The sequence below is a fragment of the Petromyzon marinus genome, chromosome 5 (assembly GCF_048934315.1).
Source record: "Petromyzon marinus isolate PM22_M1 ecotype Great Lakes invasive population chromosome 5, UKy_Petmar_22M1.pri1.0, whole genome shotgun sequence".
In the NCBI taxonomy this organism is placed as follows: domain Eukaryota; kingdom Metazoa; phylum Chordata; class Hyperoartia; order Petromyzontiformes; family Petromyzontidae; genus Petromyzon; species Petromyzon marinus.
This window is the reverse complement of record NC_133671.1, coordinates 14,236,039-14,254,716: the sequence shown is the minus strand read 5'-3', so window position 1 is coordinate 14,254,716 and position 18,678 is coordinate 14,236,039. Positions and strand designations below refer to the sequence as shown.

At 55.8% G+C, this 18,678-nt stretch overlaps 1 protein-coding gene and 1 long non-coding RNA gene across 3 annotated transcripts in view; one reads left to right on the top strand and one right to left on the bottom strand.

Moving 5' to 3' along the window:
* The window catches only part of LOC116939097 (uncharacterized), a 54,920-nt gene extending 43,963 nt beyond the window's left edge, over nt 1-10,957 (bottom strand). For both annotated transcript variants that reach the window (XR_012936906.1, XR_004402371.2), the window contains exons 1-2: nt 10,467-10,957; nt 5,263-5,451 (exon numbers count right to left, since the gene is read on the bottom strand). This is a non-coding gene — a long non-coding RNA (uncharacterized LOC116939097). The remainder of the gene's footprint in view (nt 1-5,262; nt 5,452-10,466) is intronic.
* The window catches only part of LOC116939096 (LIM/homeobox protein Lhx1), a 59,498-nt gene continuing 48,079 nt past the window's right edge, over nt 7,260-18,678 (top strand). The window contains exon 1 of the mRNA XM_032947049.2: nt 7,260-8,848. Within this exon, the coding sequence (XP_032802940.1) occupies nt 8,679-8,848 (170 nt within the window). The 5' untranslated portion in view covers nt 7,260-8,678. The remainder of the gene's footprint in view (nt 8,849-18,678) is intronic.

Genomic DNA, 18,678 nt, shown 5'->3' with positions numbered 1-18,678 from the left:
TAAAAGGTCAGTGGGCTTTACCTGGTAAAACAAAAACAGTTCATAGTTTCAATCTTGACGTAATGCTTTCGTGACTGCAGGAATTCATATTCTTTGGGTCTTTCGGTAAAGTCACGTAGATAGGTTGAACTACGACATTTCAATCACAACACAAGCGATCGTCATCAGTAGGAAAACAATCGCTGGTGTTGTGATCGAAACGTCGTAATTCAGCCTATCTACGTGACTTTACCGAAAGACCCAAGAATAGTTCCATCCAATGATCATACACGTCCTCGTATTCTCATTCTCGCGAAGTCTTTAAGTCTCCGTGCAGCCCGCGCATGTGTATACATTCATCAGAGCGCACAATTGGCAGACCACGAGAATGCTCCGTAACTTTAATTTTCCGTGGTACAGACTGGAGCGCATTGTGCTGTGAGACCGACAACCTGGCCACGGATACCATCAGCGGTGAGAGATATCTGAATTGACCCTGGACAATCCCCCTTCCCCTTCTGCACCGCCACCCTGCACTGAGTGGTGAAATATGGTGAAAAACAACAACGACAATAACAACAACACGTTCTTTGGCCAGCGACACGGAGTGGGTCCTCATTCATTCACCCGTGTATGGGAAATTGAATTGTGCATTTTTTATCCTTCGTGATTTTACGTCGATAAACTGTCCTCGGGTTAGAACGCGGGACCGGGGAGGCCTTCATCCAGCAGTGGATTGATGATGGGTGACGGTGGTGATGGTGATGATGATGACACTATGCGTTGACAATGACCTCATAACTAATTTACGGACGATTCTGAAATGTACCCTGAACGCGTCACGCATCTGCGGGTGTGTGCGGAGACGTTGAGGCATTGGACAGCTCGCTGCGCTACAAATCCGGGCGTGCCTAAACTCCGTTGTTATTTGAATTGTTTCTAGGCATCCCCTAGGTCGACTCAGCCTTAAATAAGTCCCTGGTTCTAGGTTTCCCCCAATTGGTTGACTCGTCCTTCAATCAGCACCCGGCACGGTATGTCCACACAAGTGTCTCGTGCGCCGTGCCGGCCTTCTTCGCATCGGTGGTCTCCCCAACAACGGTCGATATAGGCTACATGGGGGGATCTTTGTCTGCGTGTTCCGTGCGTGCGAAGTGGGTTGAGCGGTTAGTGCAGCGGTTAGTGCAGCGGTTAGTGCAGCGGTTAGTGCAGCGGTTAGTGCAGCGGTTAGTGCAGCGGTTAGTGCAGCGGTTAGTGCAGCGGTTAGTGCAGCGGTTAGTGCAGCGGTTAGTGCAGCGGTTAGTGCAGCGGTTAGCGCGCTGCTCGACAAAACCTCGCGACCCGAGTTCAATTCCCGCTCACGACCAATAAATAGTGGCGAACTATCCCAACCGCTCCTGGCACCTCCCTTAAGGCGAACTCAGCCTCACAATTAGTTACCTGTTGCGTGATGTGTAAAACATTGCCACGAGGGAGACAAAGGCGGCCGGGCGTGGTGCTCGCCACTCACCCCGTCGTGTGACATCCCGGCCTTCATAGCTGCTTCTCCACCTGACCCAAAAAGTTCTGCTTTGGTTATACCGCGGCGGGGGCGGCGGGGGCGGCGGGGGCGGCGGGGGCGGCGGGGGCGGCGGGGGCGGCGGGGGCGGCGGGGGCGGCGGGGGCGGCGGGGGCGGCGGGGGCGGCGGGGGCGGCGGGGGCGGCGGGGGCGGCGGGGGCGGCGGGGGCGGCGGGGGCGGCGGGGGCGGCGGGGGCGGCGGGGGCGGCGGGGGCGGCGGGGGCGGCGGGGGCGGCGGGGGCGGCGGGGGCGGCGGGGGCGGCGGGGGCGGCGGGGGCGGCGGGGGCGGCGGGGGCGGCGGGGGCGGCGGGGGCGGCGGGGGCGGCGGGGGCGGCGGGGGCGGCGGGGGCGGCGGGGGCGGCGGGGGCGGCGGGGGCGGCGGGGGCGGCGGGGGCGGCGGGGGCGGCGGGGGCGGCGGGGGCGGCGGGGGCGGCGGGGGCGGCGGGGGCGGCGGGGGCGGCGGGGGCGGCGGGGGCGGCGGGGGCGGCGGGGGCGGCGGGGGCGGCGGGGGCGGCGGGGGCGGCGGGGGCGGCGGGGGCGGCGGGGGCGGCGGGGGCGGCGGGGGCGGCGGGGGCGGCGGGGGCGGCGGGGGCGGCGGGGGCGGCGGGGGCGGCGGGGGCGGCGGGGGCGGCGGGGGCGGCGGGGGCGGCGGGGGCGGCGGGGGCGGCGGGGGCGGCGGGGGCGGCGGGGGCGGCGGGGGCGGCGGGGGCGGCGGGGGCGGCGGGGGCGGCGGGGGCGGCGGGGGCGGCGGGGGCGGCGGGGGCGGCGGGGGCGGCGGGGGCGGCGGGGGCGGCGGGGGCGGCGGGGGCGGCGGGGGCGGCGGGGGCGGCGGGGGCGGCGGGGGCGGCGGGGGCGGCGGGGGCGGCGGGGGCGGCGGGGGCGGCGGGGGCGGCGGGGGCGGCGGGGGCGGCGGGGGCGGCGGGGGCGGCGGGGGCGGCGGGGGCGGCGGGGGCGGCGGGGGCGGCGGGGGCGGCGGGGGCGGCGGGGGCGGCGGGGGCGGCGGGGGCGGCGGGGGCGGCGGGGGCGGCGGGGGCGGCGGGGGCGGCGGGGGCGGCGGGGGCGGCGGGGGCGGCGGGGGCGGCGGGGGCGGCGGGGGCGGCGGGGGCGGCGGGGGCGGCGGGGGCGGCGGGGGCGGCGGGGGCGGCGGGGGCGGCGGGGGCGGCGGGGGCGGCGGGGGCGGCGGGGGCGGCGGGGGCGGCGGGGGCGGCGGGGGCGGCGGGGGCGGCGGGGGCGGCGGGGGCGGCGGGGGCGGCGGGGGCGGCGGGGGCGGCGGGGGCGGCGGGGGCGGCGGGGGCGGCGGGGGCGGCGGGGGCGGCGGGGGCGGCGGGGGCGGCGGGGGCGGCGGGGGCGGCGGGGGCGGCGGGGGCGGCGGGGGCGGCGGGGGCGGCGGGGGCGGCGGGGGCGGCGGGGGCGGCGGGGGCGGCGGGGGCGGCGGGGGCGGCGGGGGCGGCGGGGGCGGCGGGGGCGGCGGGGGCGGCGGGGGCGGCGGGGGCGGCGGGGGCGGCGGGGGCGGCGGGGGCGGCGGGGGCGGCGGGGGCGGCGGGGGCGGCGGGGGCGGCGGGGGCGGCGGGGGCGGCGGGGGCGGCGGGGGCGGCGGGGGCGGCGGGGGCGGCGGGGGCGGCGGGGGCGGCGGGGGCGGCGGGGGCGGCGGGGGCGGCGGGGGCGGCGGGGGCGGCGGGGGCGGCGGGGGCGGCGGGGGCGGCGGGGGCGGCGGGGGCGGCGGGGGCGGCGGGGGCGGCGGGGGCGGCGGGGGCGGCGGGGGCGGCGGGGGCGGCGGGGGCGGCGGGGGCGGCGGGGGCGGCGGGGGCGGCGGGGGGGGTGGCATCTTTTTTGTTTGTTTGTGTGCGTCGTCAACCTCTTGTGAAAATGCGCCACGTCTGTGCCTCTCCTCGTCACGTGCACGGCCTCCCCAGTTCTTCCGTCGACCGCAGCGCACTCCCGCACAAAGCTCTCGCGCCAGCACAGCGCAGAGAGGAGAAGGAGACCAACAGAGCCTCTGTGTTACAAGGGACAGGCTGTGCCAATACCCAACCGACAACAATGCCGAAGCCAGTTTTCAGTTTATGTATTTTGGTATAGCCCTGTGAGCCATTCGGATCTTGAATCGGGTGCAACAACAAACAAACAAACAAAAACACGAACACCGATCTTGATTTGAAGCTTTCGTGACTGCAGTAATCCATACTCTTTGGTTCTTTCGGTAAAGTCACGTAGGTAGAAAGAACATCATCATCACCATCAGTGGCTTTACACTGCTAGATAAAAGACACCGCCCCCGCCACCCATGCGCAGCTCTCACGGTTCAGCGAGAACTTTAATCCGTCTCGCTCGTCAACTGATCCCAATCGATTCCAGCACCGTGGCGGGTCATCCTCTCGGAGGCGTTGCCTCTCCCTCGTTCGACTGCCATTCTAACACCGGTCTCGACCAATTAGAATGAAGACGACGTGCGTGCGTGCGTGCGCACTTTGAGAGTTGTGGGCCACGACGAGAGAGAAAGAGAGAGAGAGAGACATTGCGCGTTGCTTGTTGGTGAAGCGAGGCAGTTCTAGAACAGGAGGCTGAGGATTGTAATAATGATTATAATTGCAGTGCTGGTTAAAGCACGTGGACGATTTATCACGGTCAGACATAGGCGCATGAGTGGAGTCAGATGGGCCTAAGCCTGTCCTTGAATAAGAAGCACGGAGTCAGCGGTGCATGAAATTTAGAATAATCGCTCCGGTGAATCTGTCCAGAGGTGGAGCGGTGGCGCAAGTGGTTGGCGCACCGCGCTATAAATCCGACGAAGTTAAGTTCAATTCCCTGCCACGCGTATCATCAGTGGCGGGTGATATCTGAACGGGTACTGCCGCCATCCCCCATCCCCGCTACCAACCAGAACGGACTAGCGTGGTGAAATATGGTTTTAGACAAATACAAGGATCTACCGTATAACATTTACGCCAGTGCTGTTAGCGAGCACCTATGAAGGCCGGCACGGCACACGAGGGGGTGGGTGGCCAGCACCACGCCCGGCCGCCTTTGTATTCCCAGTGGCGATATTTACACAGCACACCAGGTTCTAATTTTCTACGGTATGGTTTAAACAACCCCCATGACCGACACGGTGTGGAGAGGCCTTCACCCCGATAATTTACTTGACAAAGGGCTGTAAGAGAATATCTGTCGTCTCTATCGCTGTGCGTCATGGACAATGGATACTGCCAGATTGGTACGATATATTAACCATCTGCCTTTGTCAATCCACTGCTGAATTAAGCTCCCCCTCCTCCCCCATCAAGTACCGGTGGATGAACGCGTGGTTCTCTGGACGGCTTCAGACATCACTGGCCACCGACGCGGCCTGCAAAATTTTTAAACAAAACGAGTCGCTGTGTTCCAATCGCGCACTGTGGCCGAACCCCATGCACCAGCGGGACATTCACATGAGCACCACGGTGGCCATAGAGCAGCGGTCCCCAACCTTTTTGGCACCAGGGACCGGTTTCGTGGAAGACAATTTTTTAACGGACCGTGGGAGGGGGTTCATCATTGGGTCTTTCCCCCCTTTTCAAAGTAGCTCTCCAGCGACGTTTGTTTTTTTACTCATTGTGGCTACTAGGGGTTAGAGCTCGTGGGCTTTATACCAACACTGTGACTGAGACAAGTGCGCAGTGCGGGAAAGAGGCGCGGACAAAGTGGTAAATAATCAAATAATGGGGGCGGGCAACGCGTGGACTCACCGCGCTCACCTCCTGCTGCTGTGCGGTCCGGTTCCTAACAGGCCGCGGACCGGTACCGGGGGTTGTGGACCGCTGCCTTAGAGGACAAATGCAGTTGGAGGATCGCACCGAGCCATCGACGGGAGGCACGCGAGTCCCGCTTCTGGTTTTCCAATCGCAGGTAAACCGCCTGTAGGTGGTGTCATTGAACTTATGGGGGGGGAGGGGAAATCAGACAAACCGACAGCATACTCTTTGGTTCTTTCGGTAAAATCACGTAGGTAGTAATACAATAAAAAAAATGCTCTGGTGCAGCGGTGCACAAGCACAAAACATCTGTAAATATTCCGCACACTCTTCAAACAACACTGTCCTGAAGATGAAAGCATCTGTGACAATAGTCGAGAGAATGAGAAGCAGGGCCGTTGGCCGAAACGTCGTCTATTGGCACTGCATAGCAGAGAGAACGGAAGGAGTGTCATTTCACGAAAACGTCGACTATTATGCGTGGTTTTATATTTTTTAACGATCTCCAGTATCGTGCTGTTGGCAACGCGTGTCGTCGGTTTTCTGCATCGAGAGCGCGTAAGACACCGCAGTAGACCCAGCGCTACCGAGCCGCTTTAACAATGTCAGGCAAAAAAAACAATCATTCATTAGCGTCGTTGTTTGGTGTGAACGTAGGCATCCGAGCATACAAGCTGAATGTAAGCGCTCAGTCTGTTCTGCTCCACTCGTTTCCGCTCCTTGTCCCCCACTTGCCATCCCCTTGCACTGGCACAAACTTCCCCTCCAAGTGAAGCGAGCCGACGTGTTAAACTGACCCTCCCTGTCCAGTTTCCGCTCCTCCCTCAAGACCCATCATCTCTTCTCCCTGGCTCATCCTTTCCCGCCATCCCGAGGTACCCCCCCGTGACTCCCGTTTCCAACAACCATCCCGCACCATACCCCAGCCCTATCCACCGCGTCACCTTTAACTAACCTCAATGTACCACCTAAAACCCTTGTAAAACGCCTTGGATGAAGGCGCTATGTAAATATAAGATAAGAGGATTTGTCTGGTGGCTGCGTAGTCTCTGATGACGCCACCGCCACTATTATTATTGTTGTTACTCGTGGTTATTTATTTATTTATTTGACAATACACATTCCATTGTGTTAATTAAGCCACTTGTGCGCATTTGCCCAGAGTTTGAAAAGCCGACGTGGTTCCGGATACATTAAGATGCAAATTTACGTCCGAATTTCGTCACCTTTGTCACATTATCATCATCAGTTTTGGTCACCTCGCAATAATAGACCTATGTCAGACTATCTGTACCGGGGCCGTGGTATCGTTAATTGAACTCCATCAACGGTTACTAAATAACGAAAATTCAAGTTGTATGATGATGGTAAAACAAGTACCTTGATGGTTATTGTAACCACCATCATCATAATCGTTATTTTTTTATAATTTACTGCTCATCCATCAGCATCATTATCTTCATCATCACCGCGACCACCATAAGGATTATGTAAAAACCCACTGCCATCCATCACCATGATGATCGAGGTGACATTGGTAGATGCCAGTGGGTCGTGCAATAAACATTTACTTTAAATAACGATCGTTGGTCGTCGTGATGATGGCGATGATGGGTTATGACATACATTGCGAGATATCACATTGTCGTGATCATCATGATCGTCACAATGAATGACACACCGTTTCACGTCCACATTTCCAGCGGCACGTGTGCGTCTGTGTGTGTGTGTACTTGTGTCTGTGTGTGTGTATGTGCGTCTGTGTGTAGTTGTGTCTGTGTGTGTTCTTGTGTCTCTGTCTGTGTATGTGTGTGTACGTGCATCTGTGTGTACTTCTGTCTGTGTGTATGTGTACTTGTGTATCTGTGTGTCTGTGTGATGTGTACTTGTGTCTGTGTGTGTACGTGCATCTGTGAGTACTTGTGTCTGTGTGTGTATGTGTGTCTGTCTGTGTATACGTCTGTCTGTGTGTGTACTTGTGTCTGTGTGTGTACTTGTGTATGTGTGTCTGTCTGTGTGTGTATGTGTACTTGTGTCTGTGTGTTTGTACTTGTGTGTGTGTCTGTCTGTGTATGTGTGTGTACTTGTGTATGTGTGTCTGTGTGTGTATGTGTACTTGTGTCTGTGTGTTTGTACTTGTGTGTGTGTCTGTCTGTGTATGTGTGTGTACTTGTGTATGTGTGTCTGTGTGTTTGTACTTGTGTGTGTGTATGTGTGTGGTACTCTAGTGTGGCAGTTAGCGTGGTGCGCTCCGAACCCGGCCGCCCTAGTTCGATTCCCACTCATGGCCAACACCGGTGACGATTATCTGAACCGGTCATGGGCCTCCCCTAGGTCGGCTCAGCCTCAAAGTAGTGCCTTTTTGTGGTGTGTAAACATCACCTCTGGGGAGACAAAGGCGGCGGAGTATGGTACCTGGCGCGGTGTGTAAACATCACCGGGCGTGCTCTTGGCTACCCACGCCCTCGTGTGCCGTGCCGGCCTTCGTATAGGTGCTCGCTAACAGCACTTGCCCCAACAGTCTGTTAGAGGCTACAACTGGGGATCTTTGCCTTTGTGTCTGCGCGCGCGCGCGTGCCCGTGATGATGTAGAATTGCGAGTCGAGTGTTTGCCTCCCATTGGCCGCGAGGCTAGTGACGCGCGGGAGGGCGCTAAGATATGGAGCGAGCGGGCGTCTGATGAGGCAGCAGCGGAGGCAGCTCCATCAGCAGCAGCAGCGACGCACAGGGTTCCTGCTCAGCGGAGACCCCCCCCCCCCCGGACTCCCCACGGCCACCTCCATCCAGCAAAGATCCCCCCCATCCACCCGCACGCCCGCACGCCCCAGCGGCCTCCTTTCGTACGGCTCCCAAAAAAAAAAGCGCACAACGGAGAGGGTAGCTCCGGTCAGGCCGGACGCAGGACAAGCCAGACGCGCAACATCTTAGTTCACGTTTTAAAAAAATAAATTCACTCATCGCGTGATCTCTCCCGAGGAGCTGCTTGCTATCCATCCCCGCAAGGCGCGCGGTTTTTTTTTTTAATCTGAAAGCAAATTATTCGGGAGTCGGCGAGCTCAATGAAGAAGATTGCTGGAGAAGGCTTCCTCCGGCATTCGTAGCCCGAAAGGACACCGCAGTTTGCTGCCGCTGCCGCCGCTGACTGTCTCTCTCTCTCTCTCAACCTCCGAAAGACATCAGAGACGAGACGCGTTCGTCGCGTCTTTCTCTCTCGGCACGGGGGAGAGAGAGAGACACGCAGGGGAGAGTCGGCACGGGTGGAGAGAGAGAGAGAGAGAGCGCGACACGCAGGGGAGAGTCGGCACGAGAAGAGAGCGCGACACGCGGGGAGAGTCGGCACGGGTGGAGAGGGAGGAGGCGGGAGGAGGCCGCGTGCGTTCGTGACCCCATCGCCTGCGAGCCCGTGCGTCATGGTTTACTGCGCGGGTTGCGAGCGGCCCATCCTGGGTCGCTTCCTGCTCACGGTGCTCGACCGGCCCTGGCACCCGGGCTGCGTGCAGTGCTGCGAGTGCAGCTGCTCGCTCTCGGACAAGTGCTTCTCCAGGGAGGGCAAGCTCTACTGCCGCGAAGACTTCTTTCGGTAAGAGCCGCGTGACGCTCATCATCATCATTGTTACGCGCACAGAGCCGCGTTCATCACGTCCGTGGTGTCCGACAACTCCCGTGACCGACAGCGGCTTGGGGAGGGCATTCATCTAACAGTGGATTGATTGACCACGGATGATGATGATGATGCCGATAATTTTTAAATGTCAGACCTTTGTCAAGCCTCCGTTGGATGAAGGTATCCACAAATCGTGTCGGTCGTAGGGGGTTTGTTTGACCATACTTCACCACGTTGGTTACTGCGCGTTAATGGAATAAGTACAGTACACCTATATGTGACAATAATACGAATTTACTGACTTTTGTTCATCCGCCGTTGGATGAAGACTTATCCGAGCCGTGTCAGTCGGTTATTTGACCATACTTCACCGCGCCGGTTCGAGCGGCTTGGTGAACGAGGGTGGTGGGAGGGGGGTTGCCGAGGATCAGCTGAGATACAACTTGCCACCCATGCTAGCCGCGGTCGGGAGTGGAACTCAGGTGATCGTGTTGAGAACGCGATATCGCTAAACACTGGCACAGCACTTCTCCTCCCAGTATGTGCCGCTTATGGCCGTACTAATGCACAGTACGATGCTTGTATGAACGAATCACTGTACGTACATGTATGTGTTTGTGTAATTTATGCCCGTCGGCACAGACAAAAACAAAGATTCCCCGTACAGGATTAACAGACTGTTGGGGCAAGTGCTGTTAGCGAGCGCCAAAACAAAACCAGCACGGCACACGAGGTGGATTGGTGGCCAGCACCGCTTCCAGTCGCCTTTGTCTTCCTAGTGGTGATATTTACACATCGCACCAGGTACTCATTTGAGGGTGAGTCGACCTAGGAGAGGCCCAGGGCCGGTTCAGATAATCGCCACTGGGTGTTGGCCGTGACCGGGAATCGAACCCGTATAGCCGGGTTCGTAGCGCAGCGCGCTAACCATTGCACTACCGTTCCCCACTTTTAGCATATACATACACATACATACATGCACATACACACAAACATACGCGCACACACCATACGGTTACTCGATATTTACAATACATTTGATTTATATTGCCGTCTAAAGTCTCCACCGCATCTCAAGCTGCCGCATATCTCAAGATGCACATTTGTTTTGTGCATCGCAAAAGGACGCAGGGAAGAGTTGTGCGCATTTGTTTTTGTATCGAAAAGGAGAGCGGCCGTCCAGTCATAGACGGAGGTTAAACGAAGAATTTCGCGAGCCTAGACTTGAGCAGGCGATAGCAAGAGGTCGACGGCACGGAAGGCAGTGGAGGGGGTGGGGGAGTACGGGGTTACTAGACAATGACCGTGACAAAGAAAGTAATTGTTCATGGTGCAGATTGTCGGGGCTCGGTTTGAATTACGACGTGATAATAAACACGACCGCGTTTGTGCGCGTGTACGCGTGCGTGCGTTTGCGCGCCGGTTGAAATGAATTGCCACTCAAGGTAAACTCGGCGTTTGTTAAAGGGCTCTTGTTCTATTATGCGAAGCGGAGACATCAGAGCCACGTTAATTAGCGCGGGCGACCTAAAGCGGCTTCGGGAGCACTCTTCTTTTATATCGCATCTACAGCCGTGGTAACATGCACACTTACCGTGAGCGGCAGAGAGACAATTTCATCTCGCTATTTGTCAGCGTGTCCGCTTCCCAATCATCATCGATTCATAATTCAATCTTCATCACCACCACCACCACAATCAACCGTCGTGTCTATTTAAACCCAACAGTGTAATCTTCGTCGCCGTGATGGTATTTTTTTTTTAAACCGCACATCTCTCTCTCCCTTTAATTAACTAAAGCTCGCACAGTTAAAGTGCATTTGTTGTTGTTGTTGTTGTCAACAGACAGCGTACAATTTCCCGTTCGCGTGGTGGGTAGGCTGTCAGATTATCACCACCACCGCAAACCACCTTCTTCCTGCGACCACTGCCACCCCGCAGATGCGAGCAGAAACATCTGGCACAGCGGCACGCGGCTAATCGCTGCGAAATCACGTGCGCGTGCGAGATGCGCGCTCGTGAGAACCTGCGCATTTTTGATGTCACATGGCTTAGGCAAATGCGTTAAAAACTCCGCTGGGAGGAGAGGGGAAGAGGAAGGCGGGGGTGGTGGGGGTGGGGAATGCGCACTTACTCGCTCACTCGCAGTCTCAGCGCCGCGCGTTTTGAATCCGCGACGCGAAGAGACGGCGGACGTTCGACGGCTCGATTCTGTCTACTCGACTGCCGCATTCACGGAACTCGGAGCGGAGGATTTTAATCGGAATTCGAGAGGCAGGGGGGAACCACGGAGCAGATATGACGTGCGGAGGTGTGGTGTCGCCTCGGTCTAGTTCCCTGTTCGATAATTAATTCGGTGTGGGGTGGTGTGCTAATTTCACTCCGGTGCCGTGTAAAATGTTCTCCACGACGTCGCCACATTGTCACATTGTCACATGCAGAACCGCATGTGTTTGGTCTGCCACGTATGAATATATTCACAAATATCTACCTTTTGTAGGTAAGCTATATGCGGTACAGGAAGGGATATCTACGTGCTGTAGAGGGGAGACAGGAGCCGGTATTTATTTACAATTATGGCTCATGGGATTTCTATGAGTGTCGACATTTCGACGTTTATTTAGATTTTAGAGAGACGGCCACCTTGCGTTGTGTGACAGCCAACCCCCCACGACACGATACTCGTGAACGCTGGGGGAAGTATTCGAACACAAAACGACACACGAGCGCACGCCGACACAAACATCACGGAATATTCAAATGCGAGGTGTACACGCTGGTCCAGATGTCTCGTGACCCCCAATTAATTGACCCCGAGCTTGTTCCCCCCCCCCCCCCCCACGTGATCGTCACACCTCGTGGGACTGTTGCGAACGCTTCCTCTTCTGCCACGTGCTGGCGATGAAGATCCCTCCAGATGATTATTTTTCTTCATTTTATTTGTATTTATTTTTTGGGCGGGGGGTTGCGGAGGAGGAGGAGGGGATGGGGGCAAAGACTTTCGCCAACATTTGAGCCACGCGGTGAAAACTGTCGTCGAGTTATAATTGCAGAGCTTACTTGCACGTATCTGTACTCGTTCTCTCCAATGTCGACGTTCTATCTTCGGTTTTTGTTGTTGCGCTCGCGCGGCACCAGGGATCTCTCCCCCCCACCCCCCACCCCCATGTGAAATTGCCGTGCAACCGGCTTTAATGGGGCCTTCCGTGTAACGGATGCAAATGAACTTAAACTTCGATTGCGCTATTTAAGAACGGATTACACATTTACGGGACACGTGTAAGCGTGTCGCCTTTACGCTGCACGTGGAGGCTGGGTTTCACCATACTTGACCAACACGCCGTGGGGATGAGTGGCCGTCGGTCCGGCAAGCAGTGGGATTGCCAAAGAAAAATAAGAGGCGGCTGTAATTTTCATAATTCTTCTCACACATTCCTGTACTGGGAACGCTAAGAGTAATACACAGGTTGTTTGAAATATGTAACAATATGCCGCATTGAAATCTAAGCGTCGTTTTAAATTCACCGTGTCGTCAGTCTTCTGCATTCGTTACTCTCGCCTCGTCGGTGTCGTTATGTATTGTTGTTGTTTTTTTTTTTCATTATTACGTCCGTCTGCCGTTTCAATTCGATGCTTATTTGTTACCTGGAAAATATCGTGTAGCCAGTTACCCAGCTAGTTTCGGTGGCAATGTGCCGCAGCCACGAACAACAGAGTTAGTGTTGGGAGTGGAAAGGAGCCCAGCCAGCAACCAGCCAGGAAACTCGAGGCATCGATTATTTTTATTTTATTATTGTGAGCATGGGATGAATGGGTGTTTTGCGTCGCATATGAACTATAACCCCCCCTCCCACTTCTATCTATCGTCTCGATTGAGACGATGGTGATTGATGCAAAGTCTAACGGGTCTTCTGGAAGGGTAGGAAATGTGAGATTGTTACACGACAATCGTGTACATAAAGAGCGCGGCGTATACATGTAGCGCTATAGACGTTTCGTGACTGATGCAAACTCTAATAACGTTGTGGACGGGCTAAGAAAGAACGAAGTTTGGCGGCGCGAATGCTCGTCAACTGAACTATAACTGAAGTAGAGAAATCCGAAAATAAAACGTAAACCGTGTCAAAATTTGAGGACACAGAACTTACATGAGATTGATTTGGTTTTACTCCTGGGATTCATGGGACAGGGTCGGCCTAGAGTTCCACGTCGCTCTACGCCTCGCTCTAAACAAACTTGATTTGAAGCTTTCGTGACTGCAGGAATTCCTCTTTGGTTCTTTCGGTAAAGTCACGTAGAAAGAGAAAATAAATTAAATAGAATACGACGTTGCGATTGCAACACAAGCAGTCGTCATCAGGTAGAACTAAACTGCTCGTGTGTCTGTCTATGTGTCTCCGTGTCTGTGTTTTGTCTCTCTCAAATTTATTTATACCTAATGACGATTGCTTGTGTTGCATTCGAAACGTGGTATTCTATTATTTAATTTATTTTCTTTCTACGTGACTTCACCGAAAGAAACCAAAGAGTCGCTCTAAACACTTTGACGGACGCACGATCTTCACCATCGGTGGACCGAGTGATTCGCCTCCCCGCTGAGTACGACGTTGAAGCCGAGAGAAAGCGCGACCAGAGCATCCGCCGGCCGGGTTCACTCAGACACGGCCCACGCGTGGGTTCTGAGGCAGTCGCCTCGTCGATTCCGGGCACAGATCCCTCTGCGAGTGCCCTCGGCGCCGTGGTCATCACCCGCGCGGCTTCCACACTGCAAGTGGGGGTCATTACAAACGCGTAAAACCCGCGCGACGCTTTCACCTCTGCCATGAATATTGCGAACGCCGTGTGTTGAGACGAAGTCGTGGCGTCGGCAATTTAATGTACGTATATGTGTGTGTGTGTCTGTGTGTGCACGTGTGTGTCTGTGTGGGGAGCGGTAGTGTAGTGGTTAGCGCGCTGCGCTATGAACCCGGCTACCCGAGGTTCGATTCCCGCCCACGGCCAATACCCAGTGACGATTATCTGAACCGGTCCTGGGCCTCCCCTAGGTCGACTCAGCCTAAAATTAGTAACCTGGTGCGATGTGGTAAACATCGCCACTGGGGAGACAAAGGCGGTCGGGCGTGGTGATGGCCACCCACCCCCCTCTCGTGTACCGTTCCAGGCTTCATAGGTGCTCGCTCACAGCACTTGCCCCTACAGTCTGCTAAGGCTACACGGGGGATATTTGTCTTTGTAGATACACACATACGTGTACAGCGCCGCGCGTCTGATAAGTTACACACGCGCGCGTCTGATAAGTTGCACACGCGCGCGTCTACATAGGCGTGTTCGCTTCCTTTCGCTTGTATGTACGAGTTGATGTGACGACTAAAGCTAACGCGCTATTAGCCGTCATTCCGCCTGGCGAAAGTGTGTATTATTATCGGCGTTCAAAATAAAGAAAGTTTAACAAAGCAATAGAAAGATGGTGTACAAGTTCGTTTTTATATGTGCCCTATGTTTGACGTTTTTGAAACGATGTACATTAAAAAGCAACATCAATATTTATTTCTGTAGAAAATGTAAATAATAACGTACAGTGCTTTATCAATCCACTGCTGGATGAATGCCTTCTCCACGCTGTGCCGAACGTGTGTGTTTATTTATCCCAAGGGGACCCGGTTCAATGTCACTCAATTGCTCTGGTGATAGCCCGCGGCTGGAAGTAAACTCAGGGCTCATGTCACCAGGTTCGTATAGTTGCAGTGCGCTCAACCACCATGAACATTCGTGATGCTTAATTGTTTTATTATTTCAAATCGAGTTACAAAAATAGATAACGTTCAGCGTGCGCGTGTAAGGCAAGTCATTTATAGTGTCCTTGTACAACTGTCTAACGGGTCATGATGCGATCTCTAATGTCCCAGGAAAGCCTCGCTCCGTTCGGAAGTGTCCTGCATGGGCGTGATTGCGCAAGGCCTGTTGGAAGTTCAATCACAACGACCAATTCACGTCGCCTCCCAGTGCCAACGAGACATGGTCCAGAGACGCCGTGGCCTTGTGCAGTGTACAGCGAGAGTAGTTGGTGGGGGGCTGGGGGGCAGGATGGCCAGCCCGAGACGAAGAAGAGTTGCCGGACTTGAACCGAAGGGCAGGTGGTTGACGGGACGGTCTAGGGCAGGAGTGGGGAACCTTTTTCCTGCCAAGGGCCATTTGGATATTTATAACATCATTCGCGGGCCATACAAAATTATCAACTTCAAAATTAGCCTGTTATATTTGGTCAAACATTTAATTAACTCACCCCTAATGTGATGGCTGGAACTGCTTCTCTTTGGTGAGACGTGTGATGATGTTAGCTGGTATTGATGATGTTGCTGCTACTCGCAACTTGCTTTTCCAGGTTTGCTCCGAGATTTATTGAATTTCGAGTCCCGCCTGCGGTTGCCTTGGTAGGGCCACACCAAATTATTTCTCGGGCCTTATACGGCCCGCGGGCCGGACGTTGCCCACTCTAGGGGAAGGGAGTTTCGGAGTCCAGGGATGGGCAGGGAGGGCGCGGAGAGCGGGGCATGCCTCGCTAATTAAAGTTTGATTGGTTGGAATAGATTGATACAAATACAATTGATGTGTTCACATTTGTTACCTCCGAGCAGAGGGGGGGGGGGGCCCTCTGAAGGACGATAATGCCGCAGGCTCGCGGGACCACCGTGCCAGGCAACGCACGCGCCGGAATTCAGCGCATTCGTCAAACAATATATAACAGGCGACGTTTCGAGCAATGGCCCTTTGTTCACGCACTTGCAGGAGGATCGGCGCTACACGAACGATTAGGTTGCATATGTACGTTGAACTTCTTTCGCACCGCAAGTAGCCAACGGCGCTCATCGGAGGCCGGGCAACTTTGTCGAGCTGTAGAGACGTGAGCGTGGCTGTGTGGGGGACCCCCAACGCGCCTGCGAACCGTGAGTCGCAAGCGCGATGATGACTCGCTCCTCTACCACGGTGTGCGGGGCGAGCGAACGGGGGGGGGGGGTGTCTAACAAGGCTGCGCTGGTAGGCGATGGCGCACAGAGCCGTACACTTGCTGGTCGCCGGAAATAAAGAAATAAAAATATAAACAAGCCTTAATGTCCCTCCATTAGGCGTCCAGGCTTGGCTGCGCCCTTAATGGAACGTGGCCCTTTTCTTATTAATAAAGTGATTAAAACAAATTGACGGAGCGCGCAGTCGCATATAACCGTTACAGACGCTGCGTATACATGCCCGTTATATATCATCATCATCAGCAGCCGTGCTCAATCCGCTGCTGGATGAATGCCTCTTCGAGCCGTCGTTATCTCTTGCGATTTATTAATCCACCTGCACACGAACTGATTGCATCGCTCCATCTCCTCGGTGTACGTCCGCGTGTGTTTGTGTTTACATATATACACATACATATATCGAACAGACAAAAAACAACAACAACAACAACACCTATGAAGGCCGGAACGGTACACGAGGGGGTGGGTGGCCAGCAACCACACCCGGTCGCCTTTGTCTCCCTAGTGACTGTGTTTACACATCGCACCAGGTACTCATTTGAGGCTGAGTCGACCTAGGGGAGGCCCGGGACCGGTTCAGATAATTGTCACCGGTACTGACGGTGATTGGGAACGGAACTCGGGTCGCCAGGTTCGTAGGGCAGCGCGCTAACTGCTACGCCACCGCTCCTATGTATGTACATATATGCACAAACACACACACGTACTTAAAGTGCATTAAAACACTTGGAACATTTAGAGTTTGAGTTTAAACGTCGCTGTGCTCGCCCATTATTTGAGAATGGGGGGGGGGGGGAGGTTCATGCAGATGTGCATGGAGACGGTACTCGCTCGGAATTGCATTGAGAGGTAGAAAGAGGAACCCATTTGGTCCCAAATGTCAGATTTATTTTGTCTAAACCAGATTATAACTCGAGAGACCAGAGGAGCCACATTTGGAAGAGCGACCCCGGGTAACCAAAAACGACGAAGCCTCAACAACAACAACAACAAACAACATCAATAAAGTGCTGCAACGAAGCGAACAGAAATCAACACAAAAACAATTGCCACGAGAAATCTGCAATATCGCACAAACATATATCAACGTTATATAAAAGCAGTCCGTGTGGCGTAAGTCGGATGGGGTAGATTACATTGTGACTGATCATCGTACATTAAGTTACGCAAACATGAAATCGACATAACCCTGACTATTGTACCAAGGTGTTCATCGATGGCGGAGGGTAATGACGGAACAGCTGTTCAAGAAAACTTCTAACCGGGGATATCAAATCAGGCGGTGTGCAGGGTAGGGCCGGTGGCGCAGTGGTTAGCGCACTGCGCTCGTGTGTGTGGGGGGCGGTGGCGCAGTGGTTAGCGCACTGTGTGTGTGTGGGGAGCGGTGGCGCAGTGGTTAGCGCACTGTGTGTGTGGGGGGAGTGGTGGCGCAGTGGTTAGCGCACTGCGCTCACAGTTTTGTTTCCCGCTCGCAGCCAATAACAAGCGGCGAGTGTTTGAACCGGTCCTGAGCCTCCCCCTAGGTCGACTCAGCCTCAAAGGGGTATCTTGTGCGGAGTGTAAAGGGAGACAAAGGCGGCCGGGCGTGGTTGCTGGCCACCCACCACCTGGTCTGCCGTGCCGGCCTACGTAGGTGCACCCGGACAGCACTTACCCCAAGCAGTCCATTAAGGCTACACGGGGGATCTTTGCCTTTGCATAGTTTGTATTGTGTCGTAGGATCGTGACGGATGGCGACCACGCTTGCTAACAATGATAACTTGCACAACCCGTCCGGTGGTAGTAGTAGTAGTCGCGGCGGCGGCAACAGCAGCATCAAGCAGCGTCTCGCCCCTGTGTTCCGCTCCTACGCTTGATGGCAGCAGCGATATGTTCAGGAGCGAAGTGCCAATGTCGAGGTCTGCGGGCCACGAGAGGACTTCGCTGGGAGAAGCCGATGGAGTGTTGCTATTCCTCCTCCGTTGTCGAGGAGAGCAGACTACCGCGGGTCTTACAATGCCGGTCAATAGTTTGGGTTGCATGGCCACAGCGGTCACTGCTGTGGCTTGTGTCTGCAGTGTTCCATTCATGAAGGAGCTGTATGTGTGTTGAACTTCTTTCGCGCCGTACGTAGCCGAACGTGCTCATCGGAGGTGCGGTGGAAGGACGACAAACTAAACTGATCAAAGCAGTTGTAAAGGAATGAGTTTTCAATCTAGATTATATAAAAGTGCATAGCTCCAGTGGCTTCCTAATATCGGAAGGAAGAGCGTTCCAGACGGCCGCAGAACCGCATCTGAAAGCGCCGCTTTGCAGTGACCACCGTCTTTGTTCGATGGCTTGCAGCCAAAAGCCGCTACGATGACGACCGGAATAGGCGTGACGGTTTCTGCTCCTTGACGAGATCAGCAAGGCATTGTGCTTCATTTGCAGCAAGCACTTTGTGTGTAATTAGTGCGACCTTATTATCATCGTTCGGCAACCGGAAGCCAATGCACCTCGGCGGACATGGTCGGATCTTGCAACCTTGCTGATGTTCCGATCATCAGCAAGGCTGCTCTTCCTCCTCCATTGAAGCAGCGCGGGCTGGCTTACGATGTGGCCCGTAGCTTGCGTTGCCACAGTCGTTCTGTCGTGGTTCGTGGCTTTAATTTTAAAAAAATAAACATTTTTAAGGAGATGTGCCCATCGGCTTGGCGTTGCTCTGATGAGGTTCATGGTTACCCCACCGGTGTCTCAGAGAAGGAGGAGGAGGAATGTTTGGGCGTCGAATGAGACGTTTGTTCAGCGTCCGGCCGAACGC